Source organism: Tachypleus tridentatus, chromosome 7, assembly GCF_004210375.1.
Source record: "Tachypleus tridentatus isolate NWPU-2018 chromosome 7, ASM421037v1, whole genome shotgun sequence".
NCBI classification, from domain to species: domain Eukaryota; kingdom Metazoa; phylum Arthropoda; class Merostomata; order Xiphosura; family Limulidae; genus Tachypleus; species Tachypleus tridentatus.
Window position 1 is genome coordinate 95,017,861 of NC_134831.1, and position 23,684 is coordinate 95,041,544.

At 32.7% G+C, this 23,684-nt stretch overlaps 1 protein-coding gene across 4 annotated transcripts in view; it reads right to left on the bottom strand.

Moving 5' to 3' along the window:
* The window catches only part of LOC143256233 (calcium-transporting ATPase sarcoplasmic/endoplasmic reticulum type-like), a 60,279-nt gene continuing 36,595 nt past the window's right edge, over positions 1-23,684 (bottom strand). For 2 of the 4 annotated variants that reach the window (XM_076513155.1, XM_076513156.1), the window contains exons 7-24: positions 23,490-23,570; positions 20,665-20,750; positions 19,668-19,734; positions 17,507-17,679; positions 16,877-16,970; positions 15,500-15,630; positions 13,789-13,877; positions 12,966-13,068; positions 10,989-11,246; positions 9,812-10,030; positions 7,390-7,512; positions 6,774-6,986; positions 6,173-6,393; positions 5,570-5,772; positions 4,687-4,906; positions 4,408-4,525; positions 4,132-4,249; positions 1-1,399 (exon numbers count right to left, since the gene is read on the bottom strand). In XM_076513155.1, coding sequence (XP_076369270.1) covers positions 1,368-1,399; positions 4,132-4,249; positions 4,408-4,525; positions 4,687-4,906; positions 5,570-5,772; positions 6,173-6,393; positions 6,774-6,986; positions 7,390-7,512; positions 9,812-10,030; positions 10,989-11,246; positions 12,966-13,068; positions 13,789-13,877; positions 15,500-15,630; positions 16,877-16,970; positions 17,507-17,679; positions 19,668-19,734; positions 20,665-20,750; positions 23,490-23,570 — 2,549 coding nt within the window. In that variant the 3' untranslated portion in view covers positions 1-1,367. Of the gene's footprint in view, positions 1,400-3,933; positions 4,250-4,407; positions 4,526-4,686; positions 4,907-5,569; positions 5,773-6,172; positions 6,394-6,773; positions 6,987-7,389; positions 7,513-9,811; positions 10,031-10,988; positions 11,247-12,965; positions 13,069-13,788; positions 13,878-15,499; positions 15,631-16,876; positions 16,971-17,506; positions 17,680-19,667; positions 19,735-20,664; positions 20,751-23,489; positions 23,571-23,684 lie in introns of those variants that run through there. The other 2 variants (XM_076513153.1, XM_076513154.1) reach the window with 1 other exon arrangement.

Genomic DNA, 23,684 nt, shown 5'->3' on the forward strand with positions numbered 1-23,684 from the left:
TTTAAGATCACAAAAGATGGTTTTATTTCATTTTCACCTACTGTACAAGGGGTCAATATACAAAACATTTTTAACTGGACACTTAACCAACAAGAACAATAATATACTGTTAACTAGAAAAATCCGGTTCACTGTGATTATAGCAGTTTTGTTTCTAACAATTCACATCAGAGAACAGTCCTTAAATTCAGTTCTTTGGAAATTAAGGGCAAACACACACACAAACTTCAAGGTTCTTTCTTCTTTTGAAAAAAAAAAATGTAATTTTTCTTTTCGCATTCTGTGACTTGTACACATGAGAAAATAAGTTAACAACTATAACTTGATAGTTCACACAAACTGTACCACTGGTATGAATGAATTTTGATGTGTATGGTAAACAAAAAATCTGAACTGCTTTAGGCACTTCATATTTTTTACTTTCAGTACTTCAAAAATCTTTCGGATATCACAAACTCACTACAACTACTTTTCTTAGTTCACATAAAACTTAATATTTTGTTTACAATACATCTGTAGTTAACATCACTATTGTCCAGAACAAGTAATACCCACACAAAATGAAATGGAAGAACAGTCTGGCTACAGTGTGTGTTAAGCCTATCTTACTATCCACTGAAAACCAAACCTACCTTAAAGGGGTGGGTGTTAAACTGAATGAAATATTCTATATACGAGGCATTATGGGAAATGTGAGATACTCACCTGTAATTCTGTGCACCCTTTTGTAAGTCTTTACAACTATAAACTGGAGAATGGGGTTGTGTGATGAAACAATTCCAGCTCTTAATGGTTCTATTACTTTTTATTGGTTTGTTTTCTTCCCCTTAAGGTGCAGTGAAAGCTAAGCCTCGTCTTACTGTGCAGTGAAAGCTAAGCCTTGTCTTACTGTGCAGTGATGACCTGAGCATACTCATCAATGTAAAGACAGAAACTTGGAGAGAATAATCATCACAGATAGACATGAACGCTTTTCTTCCTGGGTTTTGGGAATATTTAAGGGAAGGGACTACTGACAAAAACAACAACGAACTATCACATTTCATCTTCTTGAAAAGTAAAGGTGAACAATAAAAATAACACCAACAACAATTTTAGAATTTACTTTAACAAACTGAGAGTGGGAGTATAACAAAGTTATTAATGAAAATTGAAACATGGATATATATATATATGGATTCTTTTGTTCTATTAAATATAAGGAATATTTTAATAATGTGCACTTATCCACATGAAGATATTCGTTCTGAGATAAAAATGGAGATAATAAAACCTAAGGATGAATTATAGACAGTCTTTAAAAGGTGCATCAGTAACAAGATTTTCCTCATTGTTAAAGTACAGAATTCTCGATCTGACGGCAGTCTTTAAAGTTTTTTCTTCATTTCAAGAGGAGACACTGAAACAAAAGTGCAATAATAGTTAGCCATATAAAAAATGTAGTTTGTAAATAAACCTTCGATAAGAAAGACATTAATTAAAAAATAAGTGCATATAAATAAATGAATAAAAATTCTGAAACAAAATACGGGGGGAGGCTTTTGAAAACAAGTGCAAAATATTCTAACATTGTATATTACTTATTCAATACATAAATATCTTCTATCAGTCACAACAGATATTCTGATATTTAGCGAATACTATTCTAATAATTTAACTATTACAAAACAGTCAATCAACCAAGTCTGACTTAAAAACAAGAAAACTACATATAAATAATTATTAAAATAAATAAATTGTTTGAAAATTTATAACAAAATTAGCAAAATTTAAGATAAACATTATGCAAAAACTACTACTAAATTTCTATTATTATGATTTCATTATAAAGTTTAAAGCATATTCATAGTTCACTTATTGAACTTGTTACACAGTCCGATACAGTAACCATGTGCAACTTGTATATTAAACAATAACACAGACTGACAAGCTATGTAAGTTTACTGTGGGAAGGGTATGGGCACTTGAAAATAATACAACGTACACCGTTTTAGCAAGCTACTGTACAAAAATGTTAGTCTTTACATCTTGATTCAAAGATACAAAATGGTGTTAAAATCTACCACTTTGAAATACATATAGGATGATTTTAAAGAAATCGAAAAACATGGAACTTCATTACAAAGAGTTATTAAGAAAATTTGATGTTTGAGTAAAAATAGATTTACATGCATTATTTAAACTATGTTCTACCATTTACATCTTGTATAAACTGTTACTATAAAATAAATCTTATTAAAAACTTGTTAGAACAACTGGATTGGTAGGAATATAAAGGTTTATCGACCCTGTTAGTAACAGACGAAGACATTATTTATAGTGAAAAATCAGAGCAAAGCAACACACTGAAATAGAGTTCTAGCATTGATAAAAACTTTATTAATACTGTCAGAAGTGGGACCACCTGTAAGGTACATAATAAAAGGTAGAGACAACCTTATGAGTTACTTAAAAAAAGAAACAAATCACCAACGATTCACGATTGTTTACTGATCAAATGATAAACCTTGACATTTTTACATTAATGAGTGCCATATCTTTTATGGATAAAACTGTAGAATTACTAAGACAGCATTTGTCAAAATTATCTCATAGTGTACAGTTACGGGTAGGTGCAAGTTTAACGTGACAACATTATCTCATTACACCATAGTGTACAGTTACGGGCAGGTGCAAGTTTAACGTGACAACAGTACCTAGTAGTAACTGTTTCTCGCACCTTCATTAAATATGGTCACTAATTTTAAGATTTGAGGTTGTAATGTACATCAGCTCAGAAATAGGTTTGTAACTTCTAAAATACACACAAAGCATACACAAAATGCAGTATCTATACTGGTAAAGTTGACTTTTCACAAATTTGAATGATTTGGTTTAGTTCTAAGTAGGCTGATTAAAAGATGACACCAAAGTGCAAAGGTTACAATAAATTTTGGACAGCAAGAGAAGAAAACAGATCAGCAAATATAAAGTTTACTTTCTGTAATGTATTTACATGTTGGAAATTTTTCAGAGTTAATTTAAATTTACCTACTTTAAATAATACTTTTGTTGGTAAGTAATAACAACATATCTGTATGTATGTGTATATATTTATGATATAAAACTGTATTTAGCGTTAAAACAGGCCATTAGTGGGTATGTTGTAAAATGACTCACTATAACAGTTAAGCCTAAATAATGTTTATGGATTCTTTACTTCAATATTCCTGATGTTCAGAATACAGAAAATGTTTACAAAGTGCACAGTTTAAGGCAATGCACTTCAAAAGTAAAGCTCAAAGGTATATTAAATTTACAATTTTACTAAATTATTACTTAGAAATTAAAGTTTTAGTTATTGTGTGAAGCCAACATCGGTCACTACTACGTATAGTACAATAAGACACATTTTTTTCACAGTTGTTTGTCTATAAACTCATGGAAATCCTGAAACTAAACTCCCAAAAATGGTAGTAGCTCTCTCTAGCCCTACACATTAACATAAATGTTAATACTTTTTTTGGACCATACACATAACATGAATTTAATGTTTCTTTAATAAAAACTGACTTCTTAAAGCACAATATTGACATGGTTAAGATATCACATAAAGCATTTCAAATCTTGAATTACTGAAGTAACAACTATTTTTATAACACTATTTACTGACTATACAAACAGAAGCTAATCTACATATAGTGAAAATGGAGGTTCAGCACTCACTTTACAGTTCTGAGAACTACAAGTCTAACAAACAAGTTCGAAAGTACATACATGCTAGCTTAAAAATTCTTGACATGGGTAAAACAAACGTTTTTAGATATTCACTACAAGAAAGTGGCTTGTGAGAGAGAAGTCACTGGTAGTGGACATTTTTCTTGTTCAGGTACAGACACAGGAGATAACTATAAGTTAGAATACAAACTAAAAACAGTAGGTTACATTTATTAGTATTCTGTTACAGACACGGGAGTTGTTAAAAGGATAAGCACGAACTAATGCATTGTTTATCACAAAAACAAGAGACAAGGATTTTTCTAGCAGTGTTCAGTCAGCCACTGGATTGTTAGATAGGAGAAAACACCAAGCCAGCAGCATACAACATCCAAGCAGCAGTAATCCAATGCAGTTCAATAAAACAGTTTGTACCATCGATAAAGTTGCGTGCAATGAATTTCATAGTCTCATCTAAGATGATGACGGGAAGAGAGATCTTCATGACGGCCATCCATTCCTCAAGTGTCAGAGGGCACACAGAGAACACAGTCTGTGAAGAATGAATCAAATATTACTAAGTGATTTGCAGATAGATTATTTGGGACGATGTTTAAAAGGTATTTTAAAACCCAATTAGACCGTGATTATAAGTGAATAGTATGGATTAATATTCAGGTTAAATTTCACAAAGCATAAATATTTACTTACAGAAAGAATGTCTATGTACAGGATCATGAAGTGCAAGGTCATGGAGAGAGCCATTGCAGATACCAACCACCAGTTGGTCCAGGGAGGCATTGCAATGAGAGACTGGTTTTCTGAAAGACTAATAAAAGACTGGAATCAGTATCATCAAGTGTAGCAGCTATACATTTTCAATTAGCTACCAAATAAACAGTCACAGTGTCTTCAAATCAATAAAAAACACAATTATAGAAAATAAAGATTTCCTGTGATAACATTCAGCTAACTGGAACAATTATTTACCTATTGAGAGCATTAAGCATTTCAATAGTGACCAACACAGACAATGCCATGGTCATCGGATGGGGGTCGCTGAATATGTTGCAGTCTATTCCTTTGAAATTTTCTGGATCACCAGGACAGCTCAGATGGTGGGTTAGTTGGTAGTAGTTCATATGGGGTCCATTAGGAGCGATCATAAACCACCAGGCAGCAGCACCAACTGTACCTGCACCAACGTAACCTGAAAACAGTAACAATTTCTTGGAATAAAAAACTTTAGGTCAACCATACAACTATTCAGTTTATTTAAGGTGCTTATAGCTCATTGATGTATGCATTACTAGTTAGCCAGGTAACAAAAAACTGCCACGACTTTGATATTGGAGAAACAAGCAGAAAAATGGAAACCAGGTTCAAAGAAGACAAAAAAAAACAACAACAACACCTTAACAGGTTTTTGAACACTGCAAACCCAATAAACACAACATAACCATTGAAAACATCTAGATATTAAGTAGGGAAACAAATATAAACAAACACAAAATCAAAGAAGTCCTACTTATACAACAAGTAAAACCAGTATAAAAGAACATCTTTATACCTATACTAATTAATAACCTAACATATACTGTAATGCCCCCTACATTCCCATACCCGTTTACGCTCTTGTCCCTAAGACATATCCAGCAATGGTCAGTTACAAACTCTCTTCGTTAACCTGAAAATGGCCTAAGAAAATCCAAACTTTGTTCTGTACTTCATTTAAATTAAAAGTTTTAATACCCATACCAGCCTTCTTTAGAATACATTTTGTGATTATTGGTCACAGCATTGAGCAGTTACAAGTCCCTAGGGTCATTATACAAAATAAAGGTTGTCATTTCAAGTACAAAGAATTACCAACCTCCAATAGCCATGTAGCGGAAAAACAACCAGCCTGAAATAAGGGATTCGTCTGCTTTACGTGGAGGACGTTCCATAATATCCAGATCTGGAGGGTTAAATCCAAGAGCCGTGGCTGGAAGACCATCAGTTACCAGATTCACCCATAACAGCTGGACAGGAATTAATGCTTCTGGTAATCCCAAGGCAGCTGTGAGGAAAATACTGAAGCCAACAAAATACTCGATTATTTTATTCCACAATTAAAGATGTTGGTTCTTTGATAAAATTAACAGTTCTTACATATCACATAATATTATAAAATTATATCAATATAAGCATGTATTTACTTTAATATACTATGAAATATCATAATATGAAATTAATCGTTAAATAAATTGTTCTTCCATGTAATCACATGCGACAAAAACCTGATAAATAAGGATAGAAGAAATCCAATAACCCAAGCCCTTTTGGAAGGTACATCTTTCTTGCTTATTGGCAAATACAGATATAAAACCATATCTTTGCAGGTTTTTCTTCCAAGTTAGGAAAACCTTTTACAATTATTATCAACCATTTATTTGAAGAGATATATTTTTAAAAATATGCTCTAATTACTTACCTCACCACTTCACCGATATTTGAGGAGATCAGGTAGCGGATAAACTGTTTCATGTTGTTGTAGATGGCTCTTCCCTCCTCAACTGCTGCTACAATTGTGGAAAAATTGTCATCAGCTAACACCATTTCTGCGGCCGACTTGGCAACGGCCGTTCCCGAACCCATGGCAATACCAATTTCAGCTTTCTTCAAGGCAGGAGCATCATTAACTCCATCACCGGTCTGAGGAAAGACATCTTAATTAACATTATAAAGCTGTGCTAAATAGTAAGAAAACCAAAACTAAATAGTAACACTCATGAATATTTCGAGTTTATACATAAAGAAGTTTCATCTGCTTACAGTTTAGTAAAATCAGTCTTAAAGTTCCATCACTTTGATAAAATGATTTAAAAAAAACAAACATGTTTTATTCTAAATGAAAATTGCATCTTTTATTGTTTAACTTCAGTACTGACATATCACAGGTTTTATTCTTACATTAATCAATCTTTATATCTTTCAGTCCTAAACATCTACAGACTTTCTTACTTAATAATTAACCAATAATAAAACCTTCAGTAAGATGTATTTTATCACAGTACATCTTTCATTAATCGTACCATAGCCGAGATTTCTCCATCTGCCTGAAGATATTCCACAATCTTGCTCTTGTGGGCTGGTTCTACACGGGAGAAAAGTCGGGCTCTAGCGCATGCTTCTTGCTGCTCACTATGAGAGAGGTCATCAAATTCACGACCAGAATAAGAAAGACCAGAGGTGTCCTCAGTTTCAGTAAATACGCCTATTCTGCGACAGATAGCTTCTGCTGTTGCCTTTTTAGATAAAAACAGACACACACACAAAACAAACTTTATTTTGCCACTGTCAGAACAAGACACTAGAGGAACTACTGAAACGTGAAAACAAAATAATTCTCCCTTAGTTATATCTAAAAGCATGTACAAAAGGGCACACAAAATGTTCTACAAAGATTCAAGCATGATAAACAACACTGTTATAACAATCACACATCTAACTCAAGTTCCTTAGGCCTCTGTGTTGGAAATTTATACATGTTTTTGTAAGTACAAAAAAACTGAGCAAGTTAAAAGGTAGTAAATTCAGAACATGAAAATAGTTATTTTAATTTTGAATAAACAAGTTAAGGGTTTTAAAATTATAACAGTCACTTTTTATGAAGTATTTACCAAATAATACAGTGTGCAGCAGGCCTACCTTGTTGTCACCAGTAATAACAATTACACGGATGCCAGCAGCCCTACACTGTTTAATGGAGTCTAAAACTTCTTTCCTCGGTGGATCCAGCATTCCTACGACTCCAACAAACGTCATATCAGTCTGAAAATAAATAGTGCATCATTTATTATTTAACATATGATAATAATAAAGGAACAGCTACTTCAGTCTAACTAACAAATCATTAAACGTAACTACAAAGATCTCACAGACGCAACTTGGCTAACAGATGTGTATATAGCAGTCTCCATGTTCTGGAACAATCCCAATAGTGCATCATTTATTATTTAACATATGATAATAATAAAGGAACAGCTACTTCAGTCTAACTAACAAATCATTAAACGATAAAGGAACAGCTACTTCAGTCTAACTAACAAATCATTAAACGTAACTACAAAGATCTCACAGACGCAACTTGGCTAACAGATGTGTATATAGCAGTCTCCATGTTCTGGAACAATCCCAATAGTGCATCATTTATTATTTAACATATGATAATAAAGGAACAGCTACTTCAGTCTAACTAACAAATCATTAAACGTAACTACAAAGATCTCACAGACGCAACTTGGCTAACAGATGTGTATATAGCAGTCTCCATGTTCTGGAACAATCCCAATAGTGCATCATTTATTATTTAACATATGATAATATAAAGGAACAGCTACTTCAGTCTAACTAACAAATCATTAAACGTAACTACAAAGATCTCACAGACGCAACTTGGCTAACAGATGTGTATATAGCAGTCTCCATGTTCTGGAACAATCCCAATCATAACAAAATTTAATATTTTTTTTATCCGTTTTATTTATAAAAACAAAAGTGTTTATTTAAAACCACATGCAGTTTACACTAAACTGCCTATAAACTTAAGAAGCAAGACTTAGGATCAGTTTGAATTTCACACAAAGCTACAGAAAGGCTATCTGCACTAGCCATTCTCATTCGAACTCACAACCCTCAGATCAGGAGTTGAGTGCCTTAACCACCTGGCCATGCTGGGCCAAGACCTTTGGAAGTAACAACATTATGTTAACTTTTTAAATTCAAATTTGTTATTGAAAGAAACAAAAACTAAGTGAATTGTTTATTTTAAGACATCTAAATTTTTGTGGGATGTTTACCAGTAAAATTACTTATTTGTCAGTAAAGTATTAATGGTTAATTCATCCTCTTGTAAATGCAATTAATCTCTAAAATTGTAGCCTCACATCTAACAAATAAACTTGTACATAATTTATAAAATGTTCAAACTATTTAATTGACATCATACATCAGTAGCTCAGAAATCAAGTTCACCAACATATGTCCTCATGCAAAAGAATTATTTAAGTTTATATTGGATAGTGATTACAATCACAAGTACCCCTTATTAACCAACAGGCTGTAATTGCAGGTTTACCGTAACACAGTTTTAGTTCACAGGTTCACCAATAGATGTCTCTCATGCAACAAAATTATTTAGCAAATTTATATTCTATAGTGGTCACAACAAGTGTCATAGACTGTCATACCAGGTTACCTTAACACACAATTTTAGTTTGCAAGTGCACCAATAGATGGCCCACATTTATTTTAGGTCATTTGTTACACAACAGGTAGTAGACTCAGGTTTTAGTTTATCAAAAATGGTAGTTAGACAAAATAAAGACTTAAGCACAACGTATATTTTACAAAACAATAACAGTTACAGTTCAATTAAAATGTTATCAGATATGTAGTGCATATTCAGTGGAAAGTTAAATTAATGTAAGTGAAATATAGCAGATAGTAAAACTTTATTTACAACAAAAAAAAAGCAGGAAAACAGTACTATACACATACACACACCACTTTGTACTTATGTGGAAATAAAACAAATCATTAGACAGTCTGTTGATAACTGTAGCTGCATACACTTCCAGAGCAACAAGATGTGTACAAGTTATAGATAACAGGATACAAGCAAAAGACAGAAACTATGTATATCCATATAAACCAAAACCTTACCAACTTCTGATTTCTGAAGACAAATTAAGTAACAATGGATCATCTTTTTAAATGGGTACCTACCCATGGGAGGTATTTTAATGTTGAAAATATATTCATAGATTCTGCCAATCATATTTGTCAAGCTTGTTATAGTTTGTAAACAAACTTAAATGTCTTTTATATAGTTATGCCAAGTTTAAGGTTATACAATTACATGAACTATTGTTTGTGTACACTAAATAAACTCGTATCCAATAAACCTAATACAAAACATGACGAGTACAAGAAAGAATTTTCAAGTCTACGGTTAAGTTTAGCAATCAATATGTAGTGTAAAACAGTAGAGAATTAATGTTTACTTCAAATCTTTTAGTTCAACAATCAAAAATTAGTGTTACAGGAAAATAAATGATCAGCGTGACACCTCGTATAAATGAAACTTGGTGGAATCTGCCAGGTCCATTTGTTCGGGCTCAATTGGATCGTCAATGGTAGCCAAGGCCAGACACCGGAGGGTATCTCTTCCAGTGCCATAGTGTCGAGTGGTTTCCAAAATCTTGTTCTTAATGGTGTTGGTCATCGGAATCCTCTTACTTCCGATCCTCACGTGAGTGCACCTATCCAACACTCCCTCTGGTGCTCCCTTAAAAAAGAAATGTATTAAATAAATAATTAGATGCTTCTTTGTTTGTAGTTAAGCACAAAGGGCTATCTGTGGTGTACCCACAACAGGTATCAAAATTTGCTTTCTAGTGTTGTTCCACAGGCATACCACTGAGGCACAAGTTGGATGCTAAAGCTATACAGGTGGTAGCTTTTCATTACCAAAATCTTCAAATCTCTTTAATGAGAAAAGCATTATCTTATTTCTCAAACTACCTCTTCTGAAAACTATACTGACTGGATTACTATGATAAATGTATACTTACTGACACATTTCTTAAATAATAAAAACATGTTCAGGATTACCAAATAACAATTAAATTTATACCCATAATTACTGCCCAATAATTAAAAACTTCTACAACTTTGCTGTTTGCAAATGAAACAAAAACACACACACACAAATCTGACCTGACTGATAACAATGCTCGTATATCCAAAACTAATTTTCACTTACAAAAACTGCAACATTAATAACAACAAAGCTACTGCTTTCATAACATTAGAAAATACCCAAGTTAAAAGATTTTATAATGTATGTATGTGTTTGTGAGTGTGTGGGTGCACGCGCCTGCACTTTGTGCATGAGCAGATGTGCATTGTTCTGTGCAGCAGTTAATAGACAAAACGTTTTTGTGTTTAGAGATAAACATAGACACTACCATTATCAAAGAGTCAACAGTTTAATTCAGAGGAATATCTTAAAGAACTAAATTTTAAAAATAAACTGTGTATATATGCAAAGATGTTATATCTCAGCCATTATTGCAATTTATGGTATTTATATCTGGATTGAAAAAAAACCTGGAAATACTGATAAAATTCATTGTAATATCCATATCAAACTACCTACAATACAGATTTAACTTTGTTCGTAGCGTGTCATATAGTTTTGACAATGTTCTTGCTTAAACAAGTTATAAATGTTTTACCCCTACCTTACAAAACATCTTAGGGCCACTTCCTAACCGAACAGGTTTGACAGGAGTACAGTAGGAGCTCATGGACTTCCGATCACGAGAGAACTCAAGAGTAAATTCTTTCCTCCACATAGCTTGAACACCATGGTTAACAACTAAAGCAGCATCTCTCCTCGTTAGGCCCGACTTTTCAAAGTTGAAGGGGTTGATCTTTTCCGAGAGAACAATAAGTGCTGTTTCTGTGGCTTCACCTACCTTTTCAAACATTTGTTTGTACTACAAGAACGATAAAATTAAATATTAAAATATGAAATACTAGCACAGGCCCACAAAACATAGTAAAATTTGTATCTTTATCATAACATTACGTTTCTAGATACAGGACCAGGGGCCTAAACCACAACTTATTATATTTCCAGTTAACTGACTTAAGAGAAAGTAAATGAATGCTAAGCATTAAGCTGATACATCAGAACCTTCAGTTTTCAAAGAATACAAAAGAATTCTAGTTACAAACTCCAACATCTACGTTCACTTGTTTTAGGCCTAACATTAGTTAAGCCTTTATCAAGTTTGGCCTTTATTCAATAGAGAGCTAAGTTATCTCTGTGAATGTTTTTCATTTTAATTTAGATTTAGAGTTAAACTTTAACATACTTAATACAATCAGTAAATAAACATAATGTTATTCTGTGACCTAATGTTAGACCTTATCGATTAACTTGAATACTATGCTGAAGGAAGGGTGGAAGTCCAACTATATATATAAAGAAACACATATGACTGACCAAAATATAATTCTTAAAATCTAATAATTCTTATTTTTAAAAAAACAAACCTTTAACTAATGGAGACACTAAATCAACAAAAGATTTTTCCAGTTTTGTAGTTCATACATTTCATTTTACACTTGCAGTACAGATACTAACAACAATATGAGGTTGTACTTTTGTCACTAAGAAACATAAAAGCCATTATTGAAAACACAGGTTCATTTTATAAGAGTAACAGGTTAACAACAAATAGATAAATTGCATAGTTTATATATAAAAAAAGGAAAATTATCTCTTCACATCCATTTTTAGTTCATAATAATTAAACCACACCATACAATTCTACACGTTTCTCTCATAAAATTACTTCTAAGTTCATCTATTCATTCGTACTAAAATATGGCATGCAAAGGTGTAAAGAAAAAATTGTTGGAGTGTAGAAAGAACTACAAATGTCATGTAGTGGGTATGAAACTTACAATGTAGATTAATTATAACGACAGGGTTAATTGTTTATTCTTTAAGTTATATTGCTGCATAGAAGACTGTCAGCCTGACAAAGTTTGTATGTAGCAGCAGATTCGTCATGAAGTATAATATAAGTGAGACACCTGCCACTGAAACATTCACCAACACATCAGTTCTCATTGAAAAGTTCCCCAACACAAGCCCCAAACATTACTAAAGTCTGGAATAGCATCTACCACAGTGTCCGACATTTATCAGCACTTTTCTTAAGAATCATTTAAAGAGGAAATATTTCACCCACTTATTTGCAACAGTGACATCTGTTACTGGTTAACAGTGATGTATTCAATTAGGCCTTAATATCCATGTCTATTTCTTGCAAAGGATGGATGTCCACATTCCTTCAGACAAAACGTCGTATCACTAAATTAATTGGTGCAATAGGTTTGAGTTATAGACCACATAGTATTCATCTAACTTTATGAAGGCTAGATACAGTGTGCTTAACATCTTAGAAAATTTGTTGATAACAGATAACAAAAACAACTTTAACAAACGTCCACATAAATGCATATATAATGTTTTTCCTGTTGCATTAGAATGTTAATATTAGTTGGGTTCTAAGTTGTTAGAGGTGTGATACTGTCTGTGTGAAAATAAAAATGCATCAAAACTGTCCCAAGTGTGGACAAGCTGTTACTATTTACTAACCTGTAGTAACTGTTTCACAAAACTGTATTATATATATTCTTACCTCATTAAAGTCTATACTGGAATCATTACACATTGAGCAAATCATGGAAAGTTCGTATAAAGCATCGTAGTCACTGGGCCGTATTCTATTTCCATTTTTAAGGCTGTGGTACAGTAAAAAAACACTAATATATTCAAGTTCCACTAAACTACCTACATATATATATGCAATAACGTTCATCAAAAGAAATGAAAAAGTCTACAATAACAGTTTACAATAAACAGTTTCTATGACCAACCTTTTGTAAGTTACTAGTTGGGATCCACAATCAAAGATTTACCAACCCTAAAAACTTTCATATTCATTTAAAAACTTTCGATAAACTAATATATAAAAGTAATTTTTATTGTTAATGTAAAAATCACCTTGATAAATCTTCAGTAAAAATACCGAACTAAAAAATACGATTTGCATTAAAAAATATATTATTAAAAACATGAGTAATTTTGTGAATGTAACATACAAAAGACAAAAGGTATACTTCAATGGAAACCTGGTGGTTACAAGTCAAAATGAACAAGTTCGTGGGTAAATAGTTAATAAACTTGTTCTATCAGTTGGAAAGTAGTTACACACACAAAAAAAATTTGAACTCACCTATCATATAGAAATCAATGTCCAAAAATTCTTACTAAACTTACATATATGAAAATGACTTCACTCCTCAAAGAAAGTATGGTTATAGATTACTACAATGTTTTTTCTATAGAACACAATATTCATTACATATTACCCTGTATCAAACATGTCTCTACTGAAAAATATGTAGAAGGTTTAACTTATTACAGCAGTGTAGGTAATTATCTAAATACAAAAATCTTACACTTCTCCAATAGGTTCATATGTTGATCCTGTAACTTCAAACTCATGTAAAGCTACATCGTTGTCTTCCACGTGATCCATGACGAAAAACTGTTTCACGAAGGGTAAGAAAGTGTTAACACAGCTATAACTTACAAGGTGACTTGTTCATAGCTTAAGTTGATACACACTGAACATTCTCTATGTAACCACACACACACACACACACACTACGGTAATGATAGTTTAAATGTTTTAAAGGGTATACAAGATTTCTGCAATTTAAAGATCCTTCAGGGATAAGTTAGCAAACTGGATAGATGAGAAACAGGATAAAAGAAAGAGTTGTTACAGATGGTGTTCAGTCAAACTAGATTAATGTCATAACTGGTGTACCTCAGGACTCAGTCTTAGGACCTTTGTTCATTTTGATTTACAACAGTGACATACATGAAGAAATAGTCAAAAGATTACTTAAATATTCAGATGATATCAAGGTATTGGGTGTTGATGGCTGTGAAAAGGATACTGCTGATTTACAAAAGAAAGTAGATAATTTAAAGATTTGGGTAAATAAATGATAGATGGATTTTAATTATAATAAATGCAAGATACTGCATGTGAGTTATTATGATTTGAATTACACGTATAATTTGGATGGGAATAACCTTAACAGTGTTATAAAGGAAAAAACTTTGTATAAAAGCCATCCAAGCAGTGTGCTAGTAGTAGGCAAATAGAATTTGAGGTTGTACGTACAGAAATAATGAATACAAGTTTAAAAAAGGATATAATTTCATTACACAGGTCTCTGGTTAGGTCACATACTGTGAATACTGTGTTCAATTGTGACCTTCTAACCTTGGGAAAGACATTTACTTGTTGGAGAGAGTTACAAGAATAGTACCTGAGATGTAGGGTTTGTCATATGAAGAGAGGGTGAAAGCTTTTAAAGTGTTTTCTCTTGAAAAAAGACAAGTTTGTGTGTGTGTGTGTCTAATATGTTGAAGATTATAAAGGGTTTTGATGTTGTTGATGGTGTACATTTACAAGATGACTGTTACATAATAATAACCAGTAATAAAGTGTTGGAAATTTGTTCAAAATCAAGCCCACAATGGGCTGTGTACAGTGAATGAGGGCATGAAACATTTAATATGCTTAAGAATATTATCTAATTTAAAGTATGACCCCTTGTAGTTCAGTATATCTCATTCACATGACAACATTTAATATTCAAAATAAAATTACATATAATATATTCAGATTCATAATTGTGTTTGATATAAACTGTAATTACATTTGTTTAAAAAACAAACCTTCTAATGCTATTCGTAATGTTTTGCCCCCTTCTACTTTCTTCCCGACTGAAATTTTTTGAGGGAGTAGAAATATTTAAAATTACTTTCCGTGTAACTAAAAGTTGTCACAGAGAATAGCTGTAGATCTGTCGTTTATTTCTAGATTAATTAATTTAAAAACAGTTAATTTACATTAAAAAGATTCTGAATGTTTATTATGCTTTATCTTTTAAGTACCTGTGTTTAAGATCATATATTTTTGGAATAACAATTTTTACAAGTACACACGATACTGAAAAATATTGTTTGTAGGGTTAATTCAGAACTACTGTACTTTTGTTTTCTCTTCTTGTGGTCAGCGTATCTTATCTAATAATATATTCTACAAAAACAACAGACCTAGTTTTTCAAGTCAGTATTTAAAATATTTACCCGAGAAACCGACATCTGGTTTGTGGTCAGTGTCCCAGTTTTATCAGAACAGATGACTGATGTGCAACCTAAAGTCTCCACAGAGGGCAGTGATCTCACTATAGCATTCTTCTTAGCCATCCTTCGTGTTCCTTAAAGTGAAAACATTTAAAAATCTACAAACCAGAAAAAACTTAAATATTATTTACTTTACACAAGAAATAAAATTACCTAGTTTGTTAACCCTAAAATTACCTACTTGATTTTGTTCAGACTATCTGCTATATGTGTGGCTCACATACTGCATTATATTGTATACATGAGATTCTGTTCATTAGAACAGTCAGTGTAAAAGCATAAGAAATTAGGTGAAACCACTTATTTCATAAGTTACATGAAAATACGTAAGTAGCCCAAGCACTAATTAATAGAATTACAGAACTGACGCTATATTGGTTATTAATGTGCTTATTACACAGAAACAAACACTTCTTTACCCACAAATAACTGTCAGAAGTGTAGAAAAGTGTTAAAATCCAATAACAAACAACTCTAGAGTTAAACAGTTAAAACAGATGATTCTTTGTCTTATAAAGATAGTTTTTACTATTCTTCACAAAAACAGTTTGTTAAACTATCACCAGTGGGCTACATTCATAATGACTAATATTACATATGAATGATGATGTATCTATACTTTATGGTGGGTTTTATTTTAAACTGTTTTTGAAGATTTTCATTACATACACTGTCAACAAACCAAGACATACACAAAAACACAAGTGAGTTAAACATGTACACTTAAGGATATGTTGAAACTCATGTTGGTTAACAATATAAAACAACAGCTGCTGCAATATATCTTTATTTATACACACACACAGTTTACAGAAACCACAAAGTATTTATATAACAGTTAATTCAGTGGTTGTTTAATAATACAGTAAAATTTTTTTCTCCTTAGACAACTATATCAGAAGATAACAGAGCAAACTACAAAACTACTAAGACTGAAAGCCAATTTATACTGGTGTTTATTAACTTAATTTGTAATTGTAAAGTGCAAAACTACAAGTTGGTCTTGTCTGCATTATATTCTTTGGTAGTAGTTGCAGGGAGTGAACCCTAAATTTGATTTTATAAGCCTCACGCTTATAGTTACACCTCCAGGGAGAGAAAACCCTTGAAGGTTCACTTTAAAAACATTGCTTATTTGCTTTAATTAGCACTGTTTTGTGTTTACAGAGAAAAAACCCTCAACAAGATAAAAAGACTTAAATTTGATGGTAGTTAAGTTATATCCTTCTTTCAATGTTTCAGGATCACTAGACTTCAGCTTGGATCTTCCAATTTGAAATATCTTTCACTAACGTTCATCAGACTTTAAAAATAACTTACCTAAAGCTAGACATGTTGTTATAACAGCAGGCAGACCTTCTGGGATAGCAGCCACAGCTAGAGCGACAGCGATCTTGAAGTAGTAAATGGCCCCCTAGAGAGAAAAACTCTGTGAACAAGTAATAAAAACTATTGGTGTATTTATATTTCCATGACACTCAAATTCTACGATCTTTTATTTTTCAAAAAACATAAAAGCTGTTGTGTTGGGATAAAAGAAAAATGAAGACTTGATAAGGATAGGCCTAAATGTTTTACTGACAATACTTAGACCACATTTAAACAACTACAAACAAGCTGATTAATAATGAGCAAGAAAGATTTTATAAGATGGATAAATATCCACCATAATACAAAATATACTAATATTATCAAATGTTTCGACAAGGAAAATGAGAAATATGCAGCCATTTACTTTAAGAGAATTACTTTCAACTCAAAATAATTGGTTACATTAAAACTTCATTAAATAACCAAATTCCTTATGTTTTCACCTGTGTTCAAATACTTTTTTTTTTATTTCTTACATTATAATTGCAATTGGTGTTATTCATGCCCAGACTCATCACACTGTATTGTTTTCTCATTTCTGTTACAATAAACGTTTGAAGAAAGACAAGGAAAACTCACTTTAATCCAGGACCCACCATGGGCAGGGTCATTGAAATGACCAATATTAATTGCCCATACAGCTACACAGATCACAGAGATCACCTTGGACAACTGCTCACCAAACTCGTCCAGCTTTTGCTGCAAGGGTGTTTTAACCTCTTCAGTTTCGGACATTTCTGTTCGAATCTTACCTGAAACATGAAAATGTTGTCGCAACAAAAACTCTGATTGTCAAAAGCACATCTGATACAGCTACAATATCATCAACTGATTTACCTGTTTGGATGTATATATTTATTTAATATGCTAAACATGTACCATATACATGAGATAAATGAAACTTTTACGAATAAGTATAAACAAGTTACAGTTTAAACCAGTACGTGACTCCTCTCTCACTGGGTGACGCCACAGCGTACTACAGTTTAAACCAGTACGTGACTCCTCTCTCACTGGGTGACGCCACAGCGTACTACAGTTTAAACCAGTACGTGACTCCTCTCTCACTGGGTGACGTCACATCGTACAACAGTTTAAACCAGTACGTGACTCCTCTCTCACTGGGTGACGTCACATCGTACAACAGTTTAAACCAGTACGTGACTCTCTTTCACTGGATGACGCCACATCGTACAACAGTTTAAACCAGTACGTGACTACTCTTTCACTGGATGACGCCACATCGTACAACAGTTTGAACCAGTACGTGACTCCTCTTTCACTGGATGACGCCACATCGTACAACAGTTTGAACCAGTACGTGACTCCTCTTTCACTGGATGACGCCACATCGTACAACAGTTTGAACCAGTACGTGACTCCTCTTTCACTGGATGACGCCACATCGTACAACAGTTTAAACCAGTACGTGACTCCTCTTTCACTGGATGACGTCACATCGTACAACAGTTTAAAACCAGTACGTGACTCCTCTTTCACTGGATGACGTCACATCGTACAACAGTTTAAAACCAGTACGTGACTCCTCTTTCACTGGATGACGCCACATCGTACAACAGTTTGAACCAGTACGTGACTCCTCTTTCACTGGATGACGCCACATCGTACAACAGTTTAAACCAGTACGTGAGTCCTCTTTCACTGGGTGATGTCACGTCGTACAACAGTTTGAACCAGTACGTGACTCCTCTTTCACTGGATGACGCCACATCGTACAACAGTTTGAACCAGTACGTGACTCCTCTTTCACTGGATGACGCCACATCGTACAACAGTTTAAACCAGTACGTGAGTCCTCTTTCACTGGATGACGCCACATCGTACAACAGTTTAAACCAGTACGTGACTCCTCTTTCACTGGATGACGTCACATCGTACAACAGTTTAAAACCAGTACGTGACTCCTCTTTCACTGGATGACGTCACATCGTACAACAGTTTAAAACCAGTACGTGACTCTTCTTTCACTGGGTGAGGCCACATCGTACTACAGTTTAAACCAGTACGTGACTCCTCTTTCACTGGATGATGTCACATGATATGAAAATTATTTAAGATGTTAATAACTACAAGCTTGACATTCTTAAAACATTAACAGTTACAAAACTAAGAAAATAAATTTACAATTAAACTGCCTTTGTTTTTGGTAAATAATATTAAAACAAAAAGAGAATTTCTGTATAAAGGAAAGATAACAAACAATACATATTTTCAATGTTTGGACTATTTCTTAACATGATTTTCCACTGAACATACATAAGAGAACTGTATACACTAGTTATATGTAATCTTTAAAATAACAGATGAGAGGAAAAGCAACCACTGCCAAATCTTTTGATCAAATAGTAGAATTTGACTGTCACACTCATAATGCACCAAAGGTTCCAATAACTGGAGCCCAGGCACTCCAACTAACAAGCCATGCTTGGACTATATTGAAGACTTAAATTTAGGGATTGAAAACACCCAAAGCACAGAACCAAATAAGTCAATAAGAAGTCAGTGGCTAGATTGGGATTGTTTTGGTTTGTGTGTTTATATATGTACACATATAATAAAACACTTCTGAATTTATTAGTGATCAACATGAAGTAGAAATCTTGGTTATAAATAAATTAATTATATTTGTTCATTTTAGCATCCATGTCTTTTCCATCATTAAGGTCCAGATGCAGAAAGAGAATAAAAAGTAGCTACACAAACAAAAACAGAAACTTACCAATGGCAGTATCCAAAGCAGTTCCAATTACAATTCCTCGAGCCTTTCCTGATGCAATATTAGTACCCTAAAAAAAACAGATAATTGAAGGTTTAATTTGACAAAACTTAATGGAAACAAAATCTTGCTTGATGCCAAAAATGGTTTACGATTTAAATTCTATAAAATGTAACCTTTCCCTTTCTGGAATCTTGTGGAAAAAAATAAATATATAAAATAAAAATATTAGAATCTGATTCATGTATTCTCAACACGAAATGAAATGTAGTCATCTATATTTACTTGTGAAACATTTACCAACTTTCTAAACTATGAAAAAACAGTTATCAAGAATTATTAAAGTGCATAGAAAACTAGCCTTCATTTAGAACAACAGAAGTCTAGAAAAACCTATCTAAGCTAGCTATGTAGTCACCTTATGAATTGTATGACAAAACTTTTCCATAAGATTAGATATGTATTCTATTAATTTTTAGGGTGTTAATTATCAAACTACCAGAAGGAATTATGGAAGTATACTTGTGAGCACTAAAGAATAAGTTAATAATGAACAACAAAAATATGTTTAGTTTTACACAAACAAAAACAGGAACTAGAAGGACAGCTTTGACTGATCTCATCAAATGCAAAATTTAAAGATGGTAAATTAATCTATATTCATTACCTAATTGACATGATTATTTTGTTTTCAGATTTATAAAAGCAAAACATGTATACAAAGGAGTTCTTGAGATTACATATGACAAGACTTAGCAACTGGACATGTAGTTTTACTTACATTGAACAAGAATTACAATATCAACACTCCTTTATTATGTTGAGAGTTACAGAACAATATTGATAATTAACTGTAGGATTATCTAACTCTGTGGAAAACAAATTATTACATAGATATATAAACTTAATTTTAAAAATAAGTGGTACCAGACAAAGTAAAACAATGTTAAATAGAAGTGGTTAAAACACATTACTGGTTATATACTGTCTTTATACCTACCGAAAATATAATATTTTTTTTGTCCTGATTGACAGCCCTTGGATCTGGAACGGCATCAGTATGTTTGATCACAGATACAGATTCACCTGACAAACAAGAAAGTGTTTGTGAGTCAACATGGCATCAGTATGTTTGATCACAGATACAGATTCACCTGACAAACAAGAAAGTGTTTGTGAGTCAACATGGCATCAGTACGTTTGATCACAGATACAGATTCACCTAACACACAAGAAAGTGTTTGTGAGTCAACATGGCATCAGTACGTTTGATCACAGATACAGATTCACCTAACACACAAGAAAGTGTTTGTGAGTCAACATGGCATCAGTACGTTTGATCACAGATACAGATTCACCTGACACACAAGAAAGTGTTTGCGAGTTAACATGGCATCAGTACGTTTGATCACAGATACAGATTCACCTAACACACAAGAAAGTGTTTGCAAGTTAACATGGCATCAGTATGTTTGATCACAGATACAGATTCACCTAACACACAGGAAAGTGTTTGCGAGTTAACATGGCATCAGTAGGTTTGATCACAGATACAGATTCACCTAACACACAGGAAAGTGTTTGCGAGTTAACATGGCATCAGTACGTTTGATCACAGATACAGATTCACCTAACACACAAGAAAGTGTTTGTGAGTCAACATGGCATCAGTACGTTTCATCTAATAAACAAAAGAACTTTGAGCATTAACATGAAATGAAATATTCAATACAAACAAATTAAAGTTCCCCTCAACATATCTGAATAACCATCAGATTTTTAGCATTTATTGCTAGTTCACTATAATTTAACCAGAGTCAAACTCAGGAATTAATGAAACCTAAAAACAATATTCTGGAGTCAAAACAATCCACACATGTATAAAAAGTAACTCGTATATACACTCTACGAACACTGGATGATGTGGTAACTAAAACTGGCTCTGTAATATATACCATAAAATAACATGCTGAAAGGTTTATGGAGACAGTTTATAATTCAAACCTAAGGACATCTTTCAGTTTCTGCATGAGAAACAGACAAGTACAAAGTTAAGCTAGTCAAACATACCTTTAAGTATATATGCACTGGATAAATTATAAGAAAGGTCAAATCAGGTGTAGCACACCTACAGGTTTAATTCTACATCACAAAAAATGCATTATTCAACCTATTTCAACTACAGTGGATCGCCATTAAACCGCGGACCAGTAAACCGCAAAATTGCTTAAGCCACTGTAGCAAGTCTTGTCCCAAAATGTTTGATGTATTAAATCTACTACCTGGCTTTTTAAAGTTTCTCACACTCTCCTTGTCTTTATAACTTCAAGGGGATATTTAAAAAGGATTTGCTTTAATTTGGGAAATAAATAAAATATATTACAATAGAAATCGACCATCAATCTACCTTATCCGCTCTCTATGTCAGCTTTATGGAGGCCGCCATTGTTACCGAATCACACCTCTCCATACATTAAAGTTAATCCGCGGTAAATCCATGAAAAAAGTGATCAATAATTAAAGTATTATTTTTAATTCGATAATCCGATATTTTTATGGAATTGTATAAATATTAGCCACAAACCCAATAGAGATCACTTCAGTTTCTGAATTAATAGTGAGCATATCATATCGACATAGAGGCTTGCATGTAACACGGGAAGAAGAAATTTTACAGGGAAAAGCGAACCATCGCAATGCATTGGTCGTTTGTGTTGAAACAGCACTTGTCAATTGTATCTGAATAGTCTATACATTAATATTATAATGATCACGCAATGGCCCAGATGAAGCTCCTCAGCGGAGCTGTTGGCGACTTCAGCTTTTCAATCACAAAGGTTTAAGCCGCGGTTAAGCAGGTTGACCCCCCAAATACTGTGGCTTAACGGCACTCCACTGTACTTTTAACTTTTATAAGTTCTCTTTCAATATATTTATATATGATTGTTTTCAAAGTGTACATCTTTATTGCATCTTTTACTTATGCTAACTTCTCAAACAACTACTTCTGAAAGTTACAGCACTTACAATCTTAATATTTGTGGATATTCAAATTTAAATTATTTTCATCAAAACTATTATTTAATAGTTATATTTAATATGATATAATGTGTGTATACACGTGTTTTTCTCCCATTATTTTGAAACTATAACAACAGCTTACAAATAAGCCTTACAAACCTGACTCAAATAGTCCTTTACAAATTTAAAGTATTGTGAATCACACAGATTTAATATGTGTATCACTCATATGTCATGATGTGGTATGTTACTGTCACTGATGTGAAAGTCTTATTGGAGTGAAAGTGTTAAAGTTTCCAGATTTTAAACATAGAAAGTATGATCTCACAAAACAAATAAATGTTTTGTTTCTATTATTTAGATTAATATTCCTTTAATTTCAGTAACCACTGTTAACATGCATCAAAAAAATATAAAATTCATTTCCTTTTACCCAGAATTCACTGGACAAGTAAAAACATGTAATTATTTCACTTATGTAATTAGTTGAATCGTTCTGTAATTGTGGAAAATATATCTTTGTTACCAAAGCCAAATTTATCATGTTTTATTTTGATAAATAGAAATTGTTCCCATACTTTATGTTATAGTATAACTGTGATTTAATAGATACCTTACAATTTGTTTTCCTAAAGCTCAGAAGTATTTACATCAAGATGGGTTTTTCTATTCCACTTATTACACAGTAATTTTCATTAACCACTTCTAACAAAGAAAACATAACTGATCCAAAGAGTTATTCATACCAAACTAGTGATTAACCACAGACAGCTTATATTACTTACAATAAAAGAATGACCTTACCGGTTAGAATAGACTGGTCCACCCTTAGAGTTGTAGAGAATATCTTAATCAACCTTATGTCTGCTGGGACTTTGTCACCAACTGAAAGTTTTTCACACATAATTAATAAAACACTAAAACCAAAGAGTAAAGTCCTCATGAGAGGTTACAGTCACATTGATTTATTAACATGATTATTTCCTTCAGAATAGTTAC